The sequence below is a fragment of the Coregonus clupeaformis genome, chromosome 17, assembly GCF_020615455.1.
Source record: "Coregonus clupeaformis isolate EN_2021a chromosome 17, ASM2061545v1, whole genome shotgun sequence".
NCBI lineage: Eukaryota > Metazoa > Chordata > Actinopteri > Salmoniformes > Salmonidae > Coregonus > Coregonus clupeaformis.
The window spans coordinates 26433432-26452198 of record NC_059208.1 but is presented as its reverse complement, the minus strand read 5'-3'; the positions used below and the strand labels follow the sequence as shown (position 1 = coordinate 26452198).

Below are 18767 nucleotides of genomic sequence, written 5' to 3'. Positions count from 1 at the left end.
ACGTATGATCTCTGTAATTGCAAACAAAGGTTTCTGTACCAAATATTAAGTTCTGCTTTTCTGATGTATCAAATACTTATGTCATACAATAAAATGCAAATTAATTACTTAAAAATCATACAATGTGATTTTCTGGATTTTTAGATTCCGTCTCTCACAGTTGAAGTGTACCTGAGATAAAAATTACAGACCTCTACATGCTTTGTAAGTAGGAAAACCTGCAAAATCGGCAGTGTATCAAATACTTGTTCTCCCCACTGTACATATATACAGTACCAGTCAAAAGTTTGGACACACCTACTCATTCCAGGGTTTATCTTTATTTTTACTATTTTCTACATTGTAGAAAAGTATGAAACAACACATATGGAATCATGTAGTAACCAAAAAAGTGTTAATCAAATCCAAAATATATTTATATTTGAGATTCTTCAAAGTAGACACCCTTTCTCTTGATGACTGCTTTGCACACTCTTGGCATTCTCTCAACCAGCTTCACCTGGAATGCTTTTCCAACAGTCTTGAAGGACTTCCCATATATGCTGAGCACTTGTTGGCTGCTTTTCCTTCACTCTGCAGTCCAACTCATCCCAAACCATCTCAATTGGGTTGAGGTCGGGTGATTGTGGAGGCCAGGTCATCTGATGCAGCACTCCATCACTCTCCTTCTTGGTCAAATAGCCCTTACACAGCCTGGAGGTGTGTTTTGGGTCATTGTTGAAAAACAAATGATAGTCCCACTAAGCGCAAACCAGATGGGATGGTGTATTGCTGCAGAATGCTGTGGTAGCCATGCTGGTTAAGTGTGCCTTGAATTCTAAATAAATCACTGACAGTTTCACCAGCAAAGCACCCCCACACCATCATACCTCCTTCTCCATGCTTCACGGTGGGAACCACACATGTGGAGATCATCCGTTCACCTACTCTGTGTCTCACAAAGACACGGCGGTTGGAACCAAAAATCTCAAATTTGGACTCATCAGACCAAAGGACAGATTTCCACCAGTCTAATGTCCATTGCTCATGTTTCTTGGCCCAAGCAAGTCTCTTCTTATTATTGGTGTCCTTTAGTAGTGGTTTCTTTGCAGCAATTCGACCATGAAGGCCTGATTCACGCAGTCTCCTCTGAACAGTTGATGTTGAGATGTGTCTGTTACTTGAACTCTGTGAAGCATTTATTTGGGCTGCAATCTGAGGTGCAGTTACTCTAATGAACTTATTCTCTGCAGCAGAGGTAACTCTGGGTCTTCTTTTCCTGTGGCAGTCCTACCTTGTCACAACACAAATGATTGCCTCAAATGCATTAAGAAGGAAAGAAATTCCACAAATTAACTTTTAACAAGGCACACCTGTTAATTAAAATGCATGAAGCATGTTGAGAGAATGCCAAGAGTGTGCAAAGTTGTCATCAGGGCAAAGGGTGGCTACTTTAATATAAAATATGTTTTGATTTGTTTAACACTTGTTTTGGTTACTACATGATTCCATATGTGTTATTTCATAGTTTTGATGTCTTCACTATTATTCTACAATGTAGAAAATAGTAAAAATAAAGAAAAACCCTGGAATGAGTAGGTGTGTACACACTTTTTACTGGTACTGTATATATATATATACATATATATATACTCCGGACTACGACATTGCTCGTCCTAATATTTATATATTTCTTAATTCCATTATTTCACTTTTAGATGTGTGTGTATTGTTAGATATTACTGCACTGTTGGTGCGAGGAACACAATAATTTCGCTACACCCGCAATAACATCTGCTAAACCTGTGTATGCGACCAAATAACATTTGATTTGAATAGCCACAGGGCTCTAAGTTGCACCATTGCGAACCGTATGTTTGGATTTTTGACCTGGTTACATGTACATTGAATAACACAGCAGCTTTTCGTCATTTTTTGTTATTTCTGTATATCTAAAAATCGATGACGAGGTTGGCTCTTTTACAATGGGGGTCAATGGGATTATTATAATTTATTTTTTGGTGCATGGTCGAGGGGAATTCCTTCTTATGTTTCCAATTCATGAAGAATTTCTATTGTATGTGTGTTTGCCACTAACCCCTGTCAAGTGTGTGTACCCCCTCTACAGGCCGATCGGGAATACAGTTAAAAGGCATACATGCTCCAAGGCCTACTGGGAGTGACTGGAATGGCAGGACACAGTATTTTGACCATACCAGCCAATGTTTACCATGCTGTTTGTTTCTTTAGTTTGAATTATCAGAATTAATGTGTGGACATTTTTCAAAGGCAGCAACACACCTATATTTGTGACATTGAAACACAGTCCTGTAAGCTTAGACTTCTCAAACTAGTATTCTGTCATGACGTATCAAGTCTCTGTTTCATGAGCCTCATCTTGTCCTGTTGTATCATCACGTGGGACCATCTGGTGTTGGTGTGTTTCAGGCTTGTGTCTGTAGTACAAAATGAGTGACATTGCTAATCCTGCCAAGAGAACTATCCCTAATAATACCAAAGCCGGTCTGCCCCTGGTTGCAAGAGGCACCTCACAGCATTCTGTAGAAGAGAAGAGAGAAAGAGACAGGCTTTCAGCTTCACCTCCCAAATACCTCTTCCTCTAGTAGTACTGCCTGGTCACTGAACATTTCATTGAGGTCATTGCGAACAGTTCCTCTCATGGGAAGTTGCACTCTACAATGGTATTTTTAGTGATCCAATTTACATTTTAGTCATTTAGCAGACGCTTTTATCCAGAGCGACTTACAATTATTGAGTGCATACATATTTCATACTGGCCCCCTGTGGGAATGGTGTTATTCTTGCATGCAGTACATCTATACACAATGCTCATATGACTCATTTGCCCTCATGAAGTGAAATGTCAAATCCTTATTTAAGATGGGTGTGTTTGACTACAAATTGTGTCTAGAATTCATACATTGCAGACTTTGTGTAAGAGTAACACACTATCTCGTCAGGGTTTAGCCCTTAGTGATTATGCAATGGTTTAATATTTCATCACTAAATCAGTGATCCATACTTGGTCACATTGCTCTACCCCTAAACCTGTTGGTAGGTCACAACTTTACCTGGGAGTGGGTGGAGGGTGAGTGAGCGGGTGAAGCTTTGATTGAGAACATCCAGTCTCATTTCAGCAATGATGGTGAGTGTACCGTTTGGCCTGACCTCCATGGAGCTGTGGACCTCATAGCGCCCCCTGCTGTCCAGGCCAATACGGCTGTGGCTCTGATTGGAGATATCTCCTCCAATGGAGTCTGTCCACCACACATTAGGCTGGGGGAAACCCTGGGAGGAGTTGAGGGTGATGAAGAAGCTGTCACAGGATGACTGTACAGAGAGCTGGGGCTCCTTGAAGGGGGCTAGGGTAAACAAAAACAACAACAATACTCACATTAAACTCTTAACATAGGAGAATTCTGACTGCAAAAGGCTTTAGACAAGTAGATGACTATGAGCTGATTTTGTGCAGGTAGCTTAATACTTATTTGTCTTTTAATCCCCCATAGATGCAAGATTTCTGAAAAATCTGAATGGACAAAAATACATACTCTAACCTGCCACTAAAAGTAGTAGCTTTTCCTTGGTGCTTCCCTGTTCATCTGTCACATGACAGGTGTATTGGCCCTGGTCACTCGGCTGCACACCACTCAGTCTAAGTGAGGCATTTCCCACAGCGATTTGGTCTTCAAACAGATGAGTGCGTCCCTTGTAAACAACACTCTGTCTTTCCAGCTGATCTCTCCCATGGTAATAGCTGTGGACCACCTCTGATTCTCCACGCTGCCAGTTGACAATCACATTGTTGAGGTTCAGGTTTTCATACAGAGGGAAATAGCAGCTAAGGGTGATGTCACTGCCCGGAGCTGCCACTCCCATAGGTGAAATAAGGAACTGAACCTCAATAATCGCTAAGGAAGGAGACAGACAATACAGCCATAGATTAGGGAGAAACTTCAATTCTCTTTTATTATATCACCAAAGATACTGTGATACCTTTGAGCTTCTTGGTGACTGTTGTTGTAAAACCAACATTCTAAATAATGATTTATTAAATGTTAGTATACAAATTCATTTGGCAAATTAATTTGGTTCCTCATTTTTAGTATGAGAATGTGATGAATATTCTGTTTCTGTTGTAGCTGCAAAGCCACAGTGACAATCTACACCCTTTATCTACACTACAACCGTGACTGTGGAAATGCTTAGCCACATAGGGTTGTCTTATAGCAAAGTCATCATTGAAGTACAGAAAATGTTTACTCAGCGATCCAAACTGTGGGTTTTGTGACGTAGATTTACAGTATATTAGAATTACCGCATGAAGAGCCCCTGTTAGTATGCTCCAACTGGATTAAAATGGAATATTTAGAGGTTAAACATATAGTATGAATATTTAGAATATTTAGAGGTTAAAAACATATTATATGACGGATACATACTATGGGCATCATCTAGTTATGATGGTATTGACGAGTTTACGGTCAACTCTGTAAGCTAAACTGCAGCACGGCCATACCTGGGATGTATTCACTAGGAACCAAACTGCAGCAAACAGAAGCAAACAGAACAGGGAGGGACCTACGTGCAATGGTGCAAAATGTCTTGCTACTGTGTGCTCTAATGAATACATCCTTGATACACCCTGCATGTTTACACATGATAAGATGATGGAATATAATAACTAGCTACCTGAGAAAAGCAGTGACACCGAAATAAACTTTGAGATGCCTTGTCTTTTCATCCCACACACTTTTGAGTAGACCTGTAAAAAGAAAGCTAACATGTGAAAAACAATGTGGATCACATCCATATATTGAAAATATGACTTGCCTTAAGTTACAACATACATGGCTATTCTTGTCTCAGTCAGACGTACCAAGATTCAGGATAACTGATGAAGTACGCCTATTTCAACCTTTTCAGTTATGTGGGTGAAAAGTGTAAAGAGGTTGGCTAACTAACTACACAACAAATCCCCAGAAATGACTACTAATGGATAATTAAGAAGGGTAAAAATTGATAGTTAGTTATTGATGTGTTTCACAAGATGACAGTAGTTCTAGTAGTAGTTTTTATTTTACTGAACAAAAATACAAAACGCAACATGTAAAGTGTTGATCCCATGTTTCATGAGCTGAAATAAAAGATGACACATGACAGCCTGCTTGGAGTTTGCCAAAAGGCACCTAAAGGACTCTCAGACCATGAGAAACAAGATTATCTGGTCTGATGAAACTAAGATTGAACTCTTTGGCCTGAATGCCAAGCATCATGTCTGGAGGAAATCTGTCACTATCCCTACGGTGAAGTATGGTGGTGGCAGCATCATACTGTGGGGATGTTTTTCAGTGACAGGGACTGGGAGTCTAGTCAGGATCGAGTGAAAGATGAGCAGAGCAAAGCACTGAGAGTTTCTTGATGAAAACCTGCTCCAGAGCGGACAACGACCCTAAGTACACAGCCAAAACAACGCAGGAGTGGCGTCGGGACAAGTCCCTGAATGTCTTTAAGTGGCCCAGCCAGAGCCCGGACTTGAACCTGATTGAACATCTCTGGAGAGACCTGAAAATAGCTGTGCAGCGACGCTCCCCATCCAACCTGACAGAGCTTGATAGGATCTGCAGAGAAGAATGGGAGAAACTCCCCAAATACAGGTGTGCCAAGCTCGTAGCGTCATACCCAAGAAGACTCGAGGCTGTAATTGCTGCCAAAGGTGCTTCAACAAAGTAATAGTTATTTAAATGTAATATTTCAGATTTGCTATTTTTAATAAATTTGCAAAAATTCCTAAAAAACAGTTTTGCTTTGTCATTATGTGGTATTGTGTGTAGACTGATGAGATTTGTTAAAATCCATTGTAGAATAAGGCTGTAATGTAACAAAATGTGGAAAAAGTCAAGGAGTCTGAATACACTTTGCTAATGCACTGCATGCGTCCTCTTCTGTAGCCTACAGGCTGGTTTCTCTGATCAAATAGCCTAACCTAAATGGGGCTCAATCAAATAAAATGTGCGCTGTCAGGTTAACAAACATATCCTAAAAACAGGACAGGTCAAAGTAAAATGGACAATATGGAATGGACAATCACAACTGTTGTCCAGGAGTTTCACCCCATTGTCATGATCAGTGGTTTCAAGTTTGTTTCCGTCAATTTTTGACAAGCTGATCATAGCAAAAAATAAAATACTTCTGCATTTCCTGCTGTGTAAACACATTGCAAATAGGCTCGTGATAACTCCTGTTGGTTAGCTGATACAAAGTTTAAATAACGAAATTGATTAGTCACAGGAATCAGGACTAATAAAGCCAATGCAATGGCATGTTTAACAAATGGTAGGCCTACCACATGAATGGGCATTCATTAAATTCCATTGTGGGCCGACATGGTAGGCTACACCACAGTAAGCACGAGCAAACGTTTTTTTAATACATTTTTTGGTCCTGTGCCGATGTCGTTTTTTGGTCTTTTACAAACGGTAGGCTAACCACATACAGTGGGGGAAAAAAGTATTTAGTCAGCCACCAATTGTGCAAGTTCTCCCACTTAAAAAGATGAGAGAGGCCTGTAATTTTCATCATAGGTACACGTCAACTATGACAGACAAATTGAGGGAAAAAGATCCAGAAAATCACATTGTAGGATTTTTAATGAATTTATTTGCAAATTATGGTGGAAAATAAGTATTTGGTCACCTACAAACAAGCAAGATTTCTGTCTCTCACAGACCTGTAACTTCTTCTTTAAGAGGCTCCTCTGTCCTCCACTCGTTACCTGTATTAATGGCACCTGTTTGAATTTGTTATCAGTATAAAAGACACCTGTCCACAACCTCAAACAGTCACACTCCAAACTCCACTATGGCCAAGACCAAAGAGCTGTCAAAGGACACCAGAAACAAAATTGTAGACCTGCACCAGGCTGGGAAGACTGAATCTGCAATAGGTAAGCAGCTTGGTTTGAAGAAATCAACTGTGGGAGCAATTATTAGGAAATGGAAGACATACAAGACCACTGATAATCTCCCTCGATCTGGGGCTCCACACAAGATCTCACCCCGTGGGGTCAAAATGATCACAAGAACGGTGAGCAAAAATCCCAGAACCACACGGGGGGGACCTAGTGAATGACCTGCAGAGAGCTGGGACCAAAGTAACAAAGCCTACCATCAGTAACACACTACGCCGCCAGGGACTCAAATCCTGCAGTGCAAGACGTCTCCCCCTGCTTAAGCCAGTACATGTCCAGGACGTCTGAAGTTTGCTAGAGTGCATTTGGATGATCCAGAAGAGGATTGGGAGAATGTCAGATGAAACCAAAATATAACTTTTTGGTAAAAACTCAACTCGTCGTGTTTGGAGGACAAAGAATGCTGAGTTGCATCCAAAGAACACCATACCTACTGTGAAGCATGGGGGTGGAAACATCATGCTTTGGGGCTGTTTTTCTGCAAAGGGACCAGGATGACTGATCCGTGTAAAGGAAAGAATGAATGAGGCCATGTATCGTGAGATTTTGAGTGAAAACCTCCTTCCATCAGCAAGGGCATTGAAGATGAAACGTGGCTGGGTCTTTCAGCATGACAATGATCCCAAACACACCGCCCGGGCAACGAAGGAGTGGCTTCGTAAGAAGCATTTCAAGGTCCTGGAGTGGCCTAGCCAGTCTCCAGATCTGAACCCCATAGAAAATCTTTGGAGGGAGTTGAAAGTCCGTGTTGCCCAGCGACAGCCCCAAAACATCACTGCTCTAGAGGAGATCTGCATGGAGGAATGGGCCAAAATACCAGCAACAGTGTGTGAAAACCTTGTGAAGACTTACAGAAAACGTTTGACCTGTGTCATTGCCAACAAAGGGTATATAACAAAGTATTGAGAAACTTTTGTTATTGACCAAATACTTATTTCCCCCACACCACTGTAGATGGGCATTCACAAAATAACAGCAAGGACCGGCCCTGGATGTAGCCTAAGCCTCGGTCTCATTTCTGAACAGCAGAATTAAAAACCCAGCTCCTATTTAAACGAACATTCCAAAAATAAATACATTTTGTAGGCTAATTTCGGACGCTGATAGTTCAACAGACACATTTTTAGCCTAAGGATATTGCAGTTACACATTGAATTGGAGCAAAACAACCTGCGTTTTAACCATACGTGTACACTTGTGATGATGTCATCTTTATAGTTATGCTACCATGCTATCGTTGCCTGAGTAGCTGAAAAAGAACACTGACTTCTTGTCTGCACCCTGCTTTGCCAATGCCAATGTTCGCAATGATGGTGAAAAAAATACATTAAATCGCTATTTAGACTGCCTGTGTCTTGTTTGTGTTTGATATAATGGCTAACTAGCTAGATAGCCTGCATATAACTCCCCACCCGAGTTTTCCATTCGGGCAAAACAATGTGATGACTCCATAATAGTCGACGTTAAAGCTTGGCTAATAGAAAACGCCGCAATATATTTTTCATTTAAAACCTTATCTTGGCGATTCTTCCTCGTTCTCGATTCGTGTATCTTAAAAATGTTCAGTTGCAGGTGGTTCTACAAAAACCAGAGGAAATTCAGGAAGATATTGATGGCTTATTATTATATTAAATCCATGTTTTGTACCGCGCGATGTAAACGTAGGGTAACTAGCTCCCGGTTTTATTGTCATAGAAACCACTTTATGTCTCCAAAAAAATCCAACCCTTCCCTGGCTGGCACTACACTAACAAAACGATTCTGAGGTAAATTTATCTAATATTTCGTAATTTATAAAAAGTTATAGCTGTACACTTGTTATATACAGTATATACCATTAGGGGAGCCTAAAGATAAATAATCCACTTGAGTTACAGAAATTGTTTTTGCTACTTTAGGATGATATGGACATGATTTGGCGATAAAATGAAAAGGGACCTTACATCCAAACCTTATCATATAAGTAGTGAGATGTGCAATGCAACTTTTATTATTCTATATTTGATTTAATTAAAATAAGATACTTAGACTTTAGCTTTTAAGGGTTAATGACAACAACAACAAAAAGACCAACAAAAATGCATAAAATACATTTTAACATTAATCTTTGGGGGGCGGAGTGACAGTTACCCAGGTACTTGGGGAAAATGCCCCTGTTCTAAGTCACTAACAAAACAATTATTTTGCCCTCAGAACAGACTCAATTTGTCAGGACATGGACTCTACAAGGTGTCAAAGCGTTCCACAGGGATGCTGGCCCACGTTGACTCCAATGCTTACTACAGTTGTGTCAAGTTGGCTGGAATTGGATCTCTACTCCGAATAGCTCGTTCCATCTCATCCCACAGATGCTCAGTTGGATTGAGATCTGGTGACTGGGCAGGCCACTGCAGTAAGCTGAATTCACTGTCATGTTTGTGGAACCATTTGTTGAACAATCCTAGCCTTGTGGCATGTAGTATTATCCTTCTGAAAAAATCAATTCGCAGATGGATACACTGCTGCCATGAAGGGATGCACCTTTTTGGCAATGATGTTCAGATGTCCTGTGGCATTCAAACATTGCGGCACTTTTATCAAGGGGCCCAATGTGTGCCATGAAAACACACCAAACACCATCACACCACAACTACCAGCCTGCAATGTTGACACAAGGCATGATGGATGCATGTACTCGTGGTTTTCTCCATACCCTAGTCCTCCCATCAATGTGAAACAGCAGGAACCGGGATTCATCAGACCAGGCAATGTTTTTCCAATTCTCCAGTGTCCAGTGTTTTTGTTCCTTAGCCCACTGCAATCGCAGTTTCTTGTTTTTTGCTGAAACAAGTGGAACTCTGTAAGGTCGTCGGCTGCCATAGCCCATTCGTTTCAAGGTACAACGAGTTGTGCATTCTTTTATGGGTCTTTGGGCACCGTGTTGTACTGGACTGTCAGTTGACTAACTGTAGTAGTCTGTCTTTTGCCCTGCACAATTCGTGTCATCCTCCTTTGTCGTCTTTCATCAATGACCCGTTTTCGACCACTGGCCTGCCGTTGGCTGGATGTCCTTTGGGTGGTGGACCATTCTTGATGCACACGGGAAACTGTTGTGTGAAAAACCAGCAGCGTTGCAGTTCTTGACACACTCAAACCGGTGCACCTGGCACCTACTACCATTCTCCGTTCAAAGGCACTTTAATATTTTGTCTTGCCCATTCACCCTCTGAATGGCACACATTCACAAGCAATGTCTCAATTGTCTCAAGGGTTAAAAATCCATCATTAACCTGTCTCCTCCCCTTAAGCTACACTGATTAAAGTGGATTTAACAGGTGACATCAATAAGGGATCATAGCTTTCACCTGGATTCACCTTGTCAGTCTGTGTCATGGAAAGAGCACAGTCAGTGTATATCTGGTATTATGTCACCAAATATATAATAATATTGTGTTACAAAGTCGGATTAAAATTGATTAAATTGTCATTTTTGGTCAACAATCTACACAAAATACTCTAATGTCAAAGTGGTAGGGAAATTCTAACATTTATTACAAATCAATGAAAAATAAACACTAATAAACAGTATCAATGACATTGAGGACAGCGGATAAAAAAAACAACAACATTGTGTTGTGTTCTAATTCTTCACTATGCACTGACTAGCCTATGCTTGAGGCTAGGAACATAAAGAGATCTCTTTATGTTCCTAGGCTTGAGGGAATCTCTTCAACAGGTAGGAAGCAGCGACCACTAGCGGCTGTTCGGGCAAGGCATTCATCACAGATAGAAGGAGCGTTAACAGTGGGAGAATCTCAATTGTACCTACTCACGTCCTCTCTCCTAGCCTCCTTCTCAAAACCCATTGGAGAAGAAGGTCAGAGGGGCGGGACCTCTGGCTTTCTCATCCAATGGGTTTTGAGAAGGAGGCGATGAGAGAGGAGAGGGTGTCCAATTGAGATTCTCCCAGTGTCTTTGCCTGTATGGTATCATTTCTGCTATCTTGTCATTTATGCTTTGAAATGAGTTGCAATTTTATGAACTTATTACTATTAGCATTTTTAAATAAAGCCCTCAATAGCATTTGATGATATGAGCAAAAAGTCACACAATTGAGAGTTCATCACCTTTTATTACAAAATAACAAATTAAGGAATGTATGCTACATTGATTGGTACAAACATAATAATTTTCTCATTTTCTTTTGACATTCCTGCCAATATTCAGCAACTTCGCACAGCCATTGAAGAGGAGTGGAACGACATTCCACAGGCCACAATCAACAGCCTGATCAACTTTATGCGAAGGAGATGTGTCGGACTGCATGAGGAAAAAAAAAATCTGCAGCATTGAAGGTCCCCAAGAACACAGTGGCCTCCATCATTCTTAAATGGAAGAAGTTTGGAACCACCAAGACTCTTCCTAGAGCTGGCTGCCCGGCCAAACTGAGCAATTGGGGGAGAAGGGCCTTGGTCAGGGAGGTTACCAAGAACCCGATGGTCACTCTGACAGAGCTCCAGAGTTCCTCTGTGGAGATGGGAGAATCTTCCAGAAGGACAACCATCTCTGCAGCACTCCACCAATCAGGCCTTTATGGTAGTGGCCAGACGGAAGCCACTCTTCAGTCAAAGGGACATGACAGCCCACTTGGAGTTTGCCAAAAGGCACCTAAAGGACTCTCAGACCATGAGAAACAAGATTCTCTGGTCTGATGAAACCAAGATTGAACTCTTTGGCCTGAATGCCAAGGGTCACGTCTGGAGGAAACCTGGCACCATCCCTACGGTGAAGCATGGTAGTGGCAGCAACATCATGCTGTGGGGATGTTTTTCAGCGGCAGGGACTGGGAGACTAGTCAAATCAAATCAAAATTTATTTGTCACATACACGTGTTTAGCAGATGTTATTGCAGGTGTAGCGAAATGATTGTGCTTCTAGCTCCGACAGTGCAGTAATATCTAACAATTTCACAACATATACCCTATACACACAAATCTAGTAAGGAATGGAATTTAAGAATATATACATATATGGACAAGCAATGACAGAGCGGCATGGATTAAGATACAGTAGGATATTACAGAATAGAATACAGTATACACATATGAGATGAGTAGTGCAAGATATGTAAACATTATTAAAGTGACTAGTGTTCCATTTCTTAAAGTGGCCAGTGATTTCAATAGGCAACAGCAGCCTCTAATTTAACAGTAATGTCCGCAAAAGTCAGGATCGAGGGAAAGATGAACAGAGCAAAGTACAGAGACATCCTTGATGAAAACCTACTCCAGAGCGCTCAGGACCTCAAACTGGGGCGAAGGTTCACCTTCCAACAGGACAACAACCATAAGCACACAGCCAAGACAACGCAAGAGTGGCTTCGGGACAAGTCTGTGAATGTCCTTAAGATGCCCAGCCAGAGCCCGGACTTGAACCCAATCGAACATCTCTGGAGAGACCTGAAAATAACTGTCCAGCAACGCTCCCCATCCAACCTGACAGAGCTTGAGAGGATCTGCAGAGAAGAATGGGAGAAACTCTCCAAATACAGGTGTGCCAAGGTTGTAGCATCACACCCAAGAAGACTCAAGGCTGTAATCGCTGCCAAATGTGCTTCAACAAAGTACTGCGTATAGGGTCTGAATAGTTATGTTCCTAGCCTATGCTTGAGGCTAGGAACATAAAGAGATCTCTTTATGTTCCTAGGCTTGAGGGAATCTCTTCAACAGGTAGGAAGCAGCGACCACTAGCGGCTGTTCGGGCAAGGCATTCATCACAGATAGAAGGAGCGTTAACAGTGGGAGAATCTCAATTGTACCTACTCACGTCCTCTCTCCTAGCCTCCTTCTCAAAACCCATTGGAGAAGAAGGTCAGAGGGGCGGGACCTCTGGCTTTCTCATCCAATGGGTTTTGAGAAGGAGGCGATGAGAGAGGAGAGGGTGTCCAATTGAGATTCTCCCAGTGTCTTTGCCTGTATGGTATCATTTCTGCTATCTTGTCATTTATGCTTTGAAATGAGTTGCAATTTTATGAACTTATTACTATTAGCATTTTTAAATAAAGCCCTCAATAGCATTTGATGATATGAGCAAAAAGTCACACAATTGAGAGTTCATCACCTTTTATTACAAAATAACAAATTAAGGAATGTATGCTACATTGATTGGTACAAACATAATAATTTTTCTCATTTTCTTTTGACATTCCTGCCAATATTCAGCAACTTCGCACAGCCATTGAAGAGGAGTGGAACGACATTCCACAGGCCACAATCAACAGCCTGATCAACTTTATGCGAAGGAGATGTGTCGGACTGCATGAGGAAAAAAAAAATCTGCAGCATTGAAGGTCCCCAAGAACACAGTGGCCTCCATCATTCTTAAATGGAAGAAGTTTGGAACCACCAAGACTCTTCCTAGAGCTGGCTGCCCGGCCAAACTGAGCAATTGGGGGAGAAGGGCCTTGGTCAGGGAGGTTACCAAGAACCCGATGGTCACTCTGACAGAGCTCCAGAGTTCCTCTGTGGAGATGGGAGAATCTTCCAGAAGGACAACCATCTCTGCAGCACTCCACCAATCAGGCCTTTATGGTAGTGGCCAGACGGAAGCCACTCTTCAGTCAAAGGGACATGACAGCCCACTTGGAGTTTGCCAAAAGGCACCTAAAGGACTCTCAGACCATGAGAAACAAGATTCTCTGGTCTGATGAAACCAAGATTGAACTCTTTGGCCTGAATGCCAAGGGTCACGTCTGGAGGAAACCTGGCACCATCCCTACGGTGAAGCATGGTAGTGGCAGCAACATCATGCTGTGGGGATGTTTTTCAGCGGCAGGGACTGGGAGACTAGTCAAATCAAATCAAAATTTATTTGTCACATACACGTGTTTAGCAGATGTTATTGCAGGTGTAAGCGAAATGATTGTGCTTCTAGCTCCGACAGTGCAGTAATATCTAACAATTTCACAACATATACCCTATACACACAAATCTAGTAAGGAATGGAATTTAAGAATATATACATATATGGACAAGCAATGACAGAGCGGCATGGATTAAGATACAGTAGGATATTACAGAATAGAATACAGTATACACATATGAGATGAGTAGTGCAAGATATGTAAACATTATTAAAGTGACTAGTGTTCCATTTCTTAAAGTGGCCAGTGATTTCAATAGGCAACAGCAGCCTCTAATTTAACAGTAATGTCCGCAAAAGTCAGGATCGAGGGAAAGATGAACAGAGCAAAGTACAGAGACATCCTTGATGAAAACCTACTCCAGAGCGCTCAGGACCTCAAACTGGGGCGAAGGTTCACCTTCCAACAGGACAACAACCATAAGCACACAGCCAAGACAACGCAAGAGTGGCTTCGGGACAAGTCTGTGAATGTCCTTAAGATGCCCAGCCAGAGCCCGGACTTGAACCCAATCGAACATCTCTGGAGAGACCTGAAAATAACTGTCCAGCAACGCTCCCCATCCAACCTGACAGAGCTTGAGAGGATCTGCAGAGAAGAATGGGAGAAACTCTCCAAATACAGGTGTGCCAAGGTTGTAGCATCACACCCAAGAAGACTCAAGGCTGTAATCGCTGCCAAATGTGCTTCAACAAAGTACTGCGTATAGGGTCTGAATAGTTATGTTCCTAGCCTATGCTTGAGGCTAGGAACATAAAGAGATAGTGATCTCTTTATGTTCCTAGGCTTGAGGGAATCTCTTCAACAGGTAGGAAGCAGCGACCACTAGCGGCTGTTCGGGCAAGGCATTCATCACAGATAGAAGGAGCGTTAACAGTGGGAGAATCTCAATTGTACCTACTCACGTCCTCTCTCCTAGCCTCCTTCTCAAAACCCATTGGAGAAGAAGGTCAGAGGGGCGGGACCTCTGGCTTTCTCATCCAATGGGTTTTGAGAAGGAGGCGATGAGAGAGGAGAGGGTGTCCAATTGAGATTCTCCCAGTGTCTTTGCCTGTATGGTATCATTTCTGCTATCTTGTCATTTATGCTTTGAAATGAGTTGCAATTTTATGAACTTATTACTATTAGCATTTTTAAATAAAGCCCTCAATAGCATTTGATGATATGAGCAAAAAGTCACACAATTGAGAGTTCATCACCTTTTATTACAAAATAACAAATTAAGGAATGTATGCTACATTGATTGGTACAAACATAATAATTTTCTCATTTTCTTTTGACATTCCTGCCAATATTCAGCAACTCCGCACAGCCATTGAAGAGGAGTGGAACGACATTCCACAGGCCACAATCAACAGCCTGATCAACTTTATGCGAAGGAGATGTGTCGGACTGCATGAGGAAAAAAAAATCTGCAGCATTGAAGGTCCCCAAGAACACAGTGGCCTCCATCATTCTTAAATGGAAGAAGTTTGGAACCACCAAGACTCTTCCTAGAGCTGGCTGCCCGGCCAAACTGAGCAATTGGGGGAGAAGGGCCTTGGTCAGGAGGTTACCAAGAACCCGATGGTCACTCTGACAGAGCTCCAGAGTTCCTCTGTGGAGATGGGAGAATCTTCCAGAAGGACAACCATCTCTGCAGCACTCCACCAATCAGGCCTTTATGGTAGTGGCCAGACGGAAGCCACTCTTCAGTCAAAGGGACATGACAGCCCACTTGGAGTTTGCCAAAAGGCACCTAAAGGACTCTCAGACCATGAGAAACAAGATTCTCTGGTCTGATGAAACCAAGATTGAACTCTTTGGCCTGAATGCCAAGGGTCACGTCTGGAGGAAACCTGGCACCATCCCTACGGTGAAGCATGGTAGTGGCAGCAACATCATGCTGTGGGGATGTTTTTCAGCGGCAGGGACTGGGAGACTAGTCAAATCAAATCAAAATTTATTTGTCACATACACGTGTTTAGCAGATGTTATTGCAGGTGTAGCGAAATGATTGTGCTTCTAGCTCCGACAGTGCAGTAATATCTAACAATTTCACAACATATACCCTATACACACAAATCTAGTAAGGAATGGAATTTAAGAATATATACATATATGGACAAGCAATGACAGAGCGGCATGGATTAAGATACAGTAGGATATTACAGAATAGAATACAGTATACACATATGAGATGAGTAGTGCAAGATATGTAAACATTATTAAAGTGACTAGTGTTCCATTTCTTAAAGTGGCCAGTGATTTCAATAGGCAACAGCAGCCTCTAATTTAACAGTAATGTCCGCAAAAGTCAGGATCGAGGGAAAGATGAACAGAGCAAAGTACAGAGACATCCTTGATGAAAACCTACTCCAGAGCGCTCAGGACCTCAAACTGGGGCGAAGGTTCACCTTCCAACAGGACAACAACCATAAGCACACAGCCAAGACAACGCAAGAGTGGCTTCGGGACAAGTCTGTGAATGTCCTTAAGATGCCCAGCCAGAGCCCGGACTTGAACCCAATCGAACATCTCTGGAGAGACCTGAAAATAACTGTCCAGCAACGCTCCCCATCCAACCTGACAGAGCTTGAGAGGATCTGCAGAGAAGAATGGGAGAAACTCTCCAAATACAGGTGTGCCAAGGTTGTAGCATCACACCCAAGAAGACTCAAGGCTGTAATCGCTGCCAAATGTGCTTCAACAAAGTACTGCGTATAGGGTCTGAATAGTTATGTTCCTAGCCTATGCTTGAGGCTAGGAACATAAAGAGATCTCTTTATGTTCCTAGGCTTGAGGGAATCTCTTCAACAGGTAGGAAGCAGCGACCACTAGCGGCTGTTCGGGCAAGGCATTCATCACAGATAGAAGGAGCGTTAACAGTGGGAGAATCTCAATTGTACCTACTCACGTCCTCTCTCCTAGCCTCCTTCTCAAAACCCATTGGAGAAGAAGGTCAGAGGGGCGGGACCTCTGGCTTTCTCATCCAATGGGTTTTGAGAAGGAGGCGATGAGAGAGGAGAGGGTGTCCAATTGAGATTCTCCCAGTGTCTTTGCCTGTATGGTATCATTTCTGCTATCTTGTCATTTATGCTTTGAAATGAGTTGCAATTTTATGAACTTATTACTATTAGCATTTTTAAATAAAGCCCTCAATAGCATTTGATGATATGAGCAAAAAGTCACACAATTGAGAGTTCATCACCTTTTATTACAAAATAACAAATTAAGGAATGTATGCTACATTGATTGGTACAAACATAATAATTTTCTCATTTTCTTTTGACATTCCTGCCAATATTCAGCAACTTCGCACAGCCATTGAAGAGGAGTGGAACGACATTCCACAGGCCACAATCAACAGCCTGATCAACTTTATGCGAAGGAGATGTGTCGGACTGCATGAGGAAAAAAAAAATCTGCAGCATTGAAGGTCCCCAAGAACACAGTGGCCTCCATCATTCTTAAATGGAAGAAGTTTGGAACCACCAAGACTCTTCCTAGAGCTGGCTGCCCGGCCAAACTGAGCAATTGGGGGAGAAGGGCCTTGGTCAGGGAGGTTACCAAGAACCCGATGGTCACTCTGACAGAGCTCCAGAGTTCCTCTGTGGAGATGGGAGAATCTTCCAGAAGGACAACCATCTCTGCAGCACTCCACCAATCAGGCCTTTATGGTAGTGGCCAGACGGAAGCCACTCTTCAGTCAAAGGGACATGACAGCCCACTTGGAGTTTGCCAAAAGGCACCTAAAGGACTCTCAGACCATGAGAAACAAGATTCTCTGGTCTGATGAAACCAAGATTGAACTCTTTGGCCTGAATGCCAAGGGTCACGTCTGGAGGAAACCTGGCACCATCCCTACGGTGAAGCATGGTAGTGGCAGCAACATCATGCTGTGGGGATGTTTTTCAGCGGCAGGGACTGGGAGACTAGTCAAATCAAATCAAAATTTATTTGTCACATACACGTGTTTAGCAGATGTTATTGCAGGTGTAGCGAAATGATTGTGCTTCTAGCTCCGACAGTGCAGTAATATCTAACAATTTCACAACATATACCCTATACACACAAATCTAGTAAGGAATGGAATTTAAGAATATATACATATATGGACAAGCAATGACAGAGCGGCATGGATTAAGATACAGTAGGATATTACAGAATAGAATACAGTATACACATATGAGATGAGTAGTGCAAGATATGTAAACATTATTAAAGTGACTAGTGTTCCATTTCTTAAAGTGGCCAGTGATTTCAATAGGCAACAGCAGCCTCTAATTTAACAGTAATGTCCGCAAAAGTCAGGATCGAGGGAAAGATGAACAGAGCAAAGTACAGAGACATCCTTGATGAAAACCTACTCCAGAGCGCTCAGGACCTCAAACTGGGGCGAAGGTTCACCTTCCAACAGGACAACAACCATAAGCACACAGCCAAGACAACGCAAGAGTGGCTTCGGGACAAGTCTGTGAATGTCCTTAAGATGCCCAGCCAGAGCCCGGACTTGAACCCAATCGAACATCTCTGGAGAGACCTGAAAATAACTGTCCAGCAACGCTCCCCATCCAACCTGACAGAGCTTGAGAGGATCTGCAGAGAAGAATGGGAGAAACTCTCCAAATACAGGTGTGCCAAGGTTGTAGCATCACACCCAAGAAGACTCAAGGCTGTAATCGCTGCCAAATGTGCTTCAACAAAGTACTGCGTATAGGGTCTGAATAGTTATGTAAATGTGATATTTTTACATTACAGCCTTATTCTAAAATTTCTAAAAATTTGTTTTTGCTTTGTCATTATGGGGTATTGTTTGTAGATTGATGAGGAAAAAACAATTTCATCAATTTTAGAATAAGGCTGTAACGTAACAAAATGTGGAAAAAGTCAAGGTGTCTGAATACTTTCCGAATG

General features: G+C 42.2%; 2 protein-coding genes across 4 annotated transcripts in view; both read right to left on the bottom strand.

The window, feature by feature from the left end:
* The window catches only part of LOC121556089 (CD276 antigen), a 149723-nt gene that overhangs the window by 29490 nt on the left and 101466 nt on the right, over window positions 1-18767 (bottom strand). The gene's annotated exons all lie outside the window — the stretch shown is intronic.
* LOC121556061 (CD276 antigen-like) lies at window positions 1744-8657 on the bottom strand. Of its 3 annotated transcripts, none has more exons than XM_041869935.2 (5): window positions 8483-8652; window positions 4693-4765; window positions 3558-3911; window positions 3072-3362; window positions 1744-2538 (listed from the first exon to the last, which is right to left on the bottom strand). In XM_041869935.2, exons 2-5 carry the CDS (start codon window positions 4742-4744, stop codon window positions 2351-2353), a joined length of 885 nt encoding a protein of 294 aa, XP_041725869.2. In that variant the 5' UTR covers window positions 4745-4765; window positions 8483-8652; the 3' UTR covers window positions 1744-2350. The 3 variants fall into 3 exon arrangements, with proteins under 3 accessions (XP_041725869.2, XP_041725870.2, XP_045082166.1); XM_045226231.1 differs by having other exon boundaries at window positions 2402-2538; window positions 3169-3362; window positions 8483-8657; XM_041869936.2 differs by lacking the exon at window positions 4693-4765.

Coding starts and splice junctions, on each gene's coding strand:
- LOC121556061 (XM_041869935.2), bottom strand. CDS start 4,744: ATGAAAAGACAAGGCATCTCAAAGTTTATTTCGGTGTCACTGCTTTTC. Junction 3,363..3,557: donor GCTACTACTTTTAGTGGCAG/GTTAGAGTATGT, acceptor TGTTTACCCTAG/CCCCCTTCAAGGAGCCCCAG. Junction 2,539..3,071: donor CACCCTCCACCCACTCCCAG/GTAAAGTTGTGA, acceptor TCTCTTCTACAG/AATGCTGTGAGGTGCCTCTT.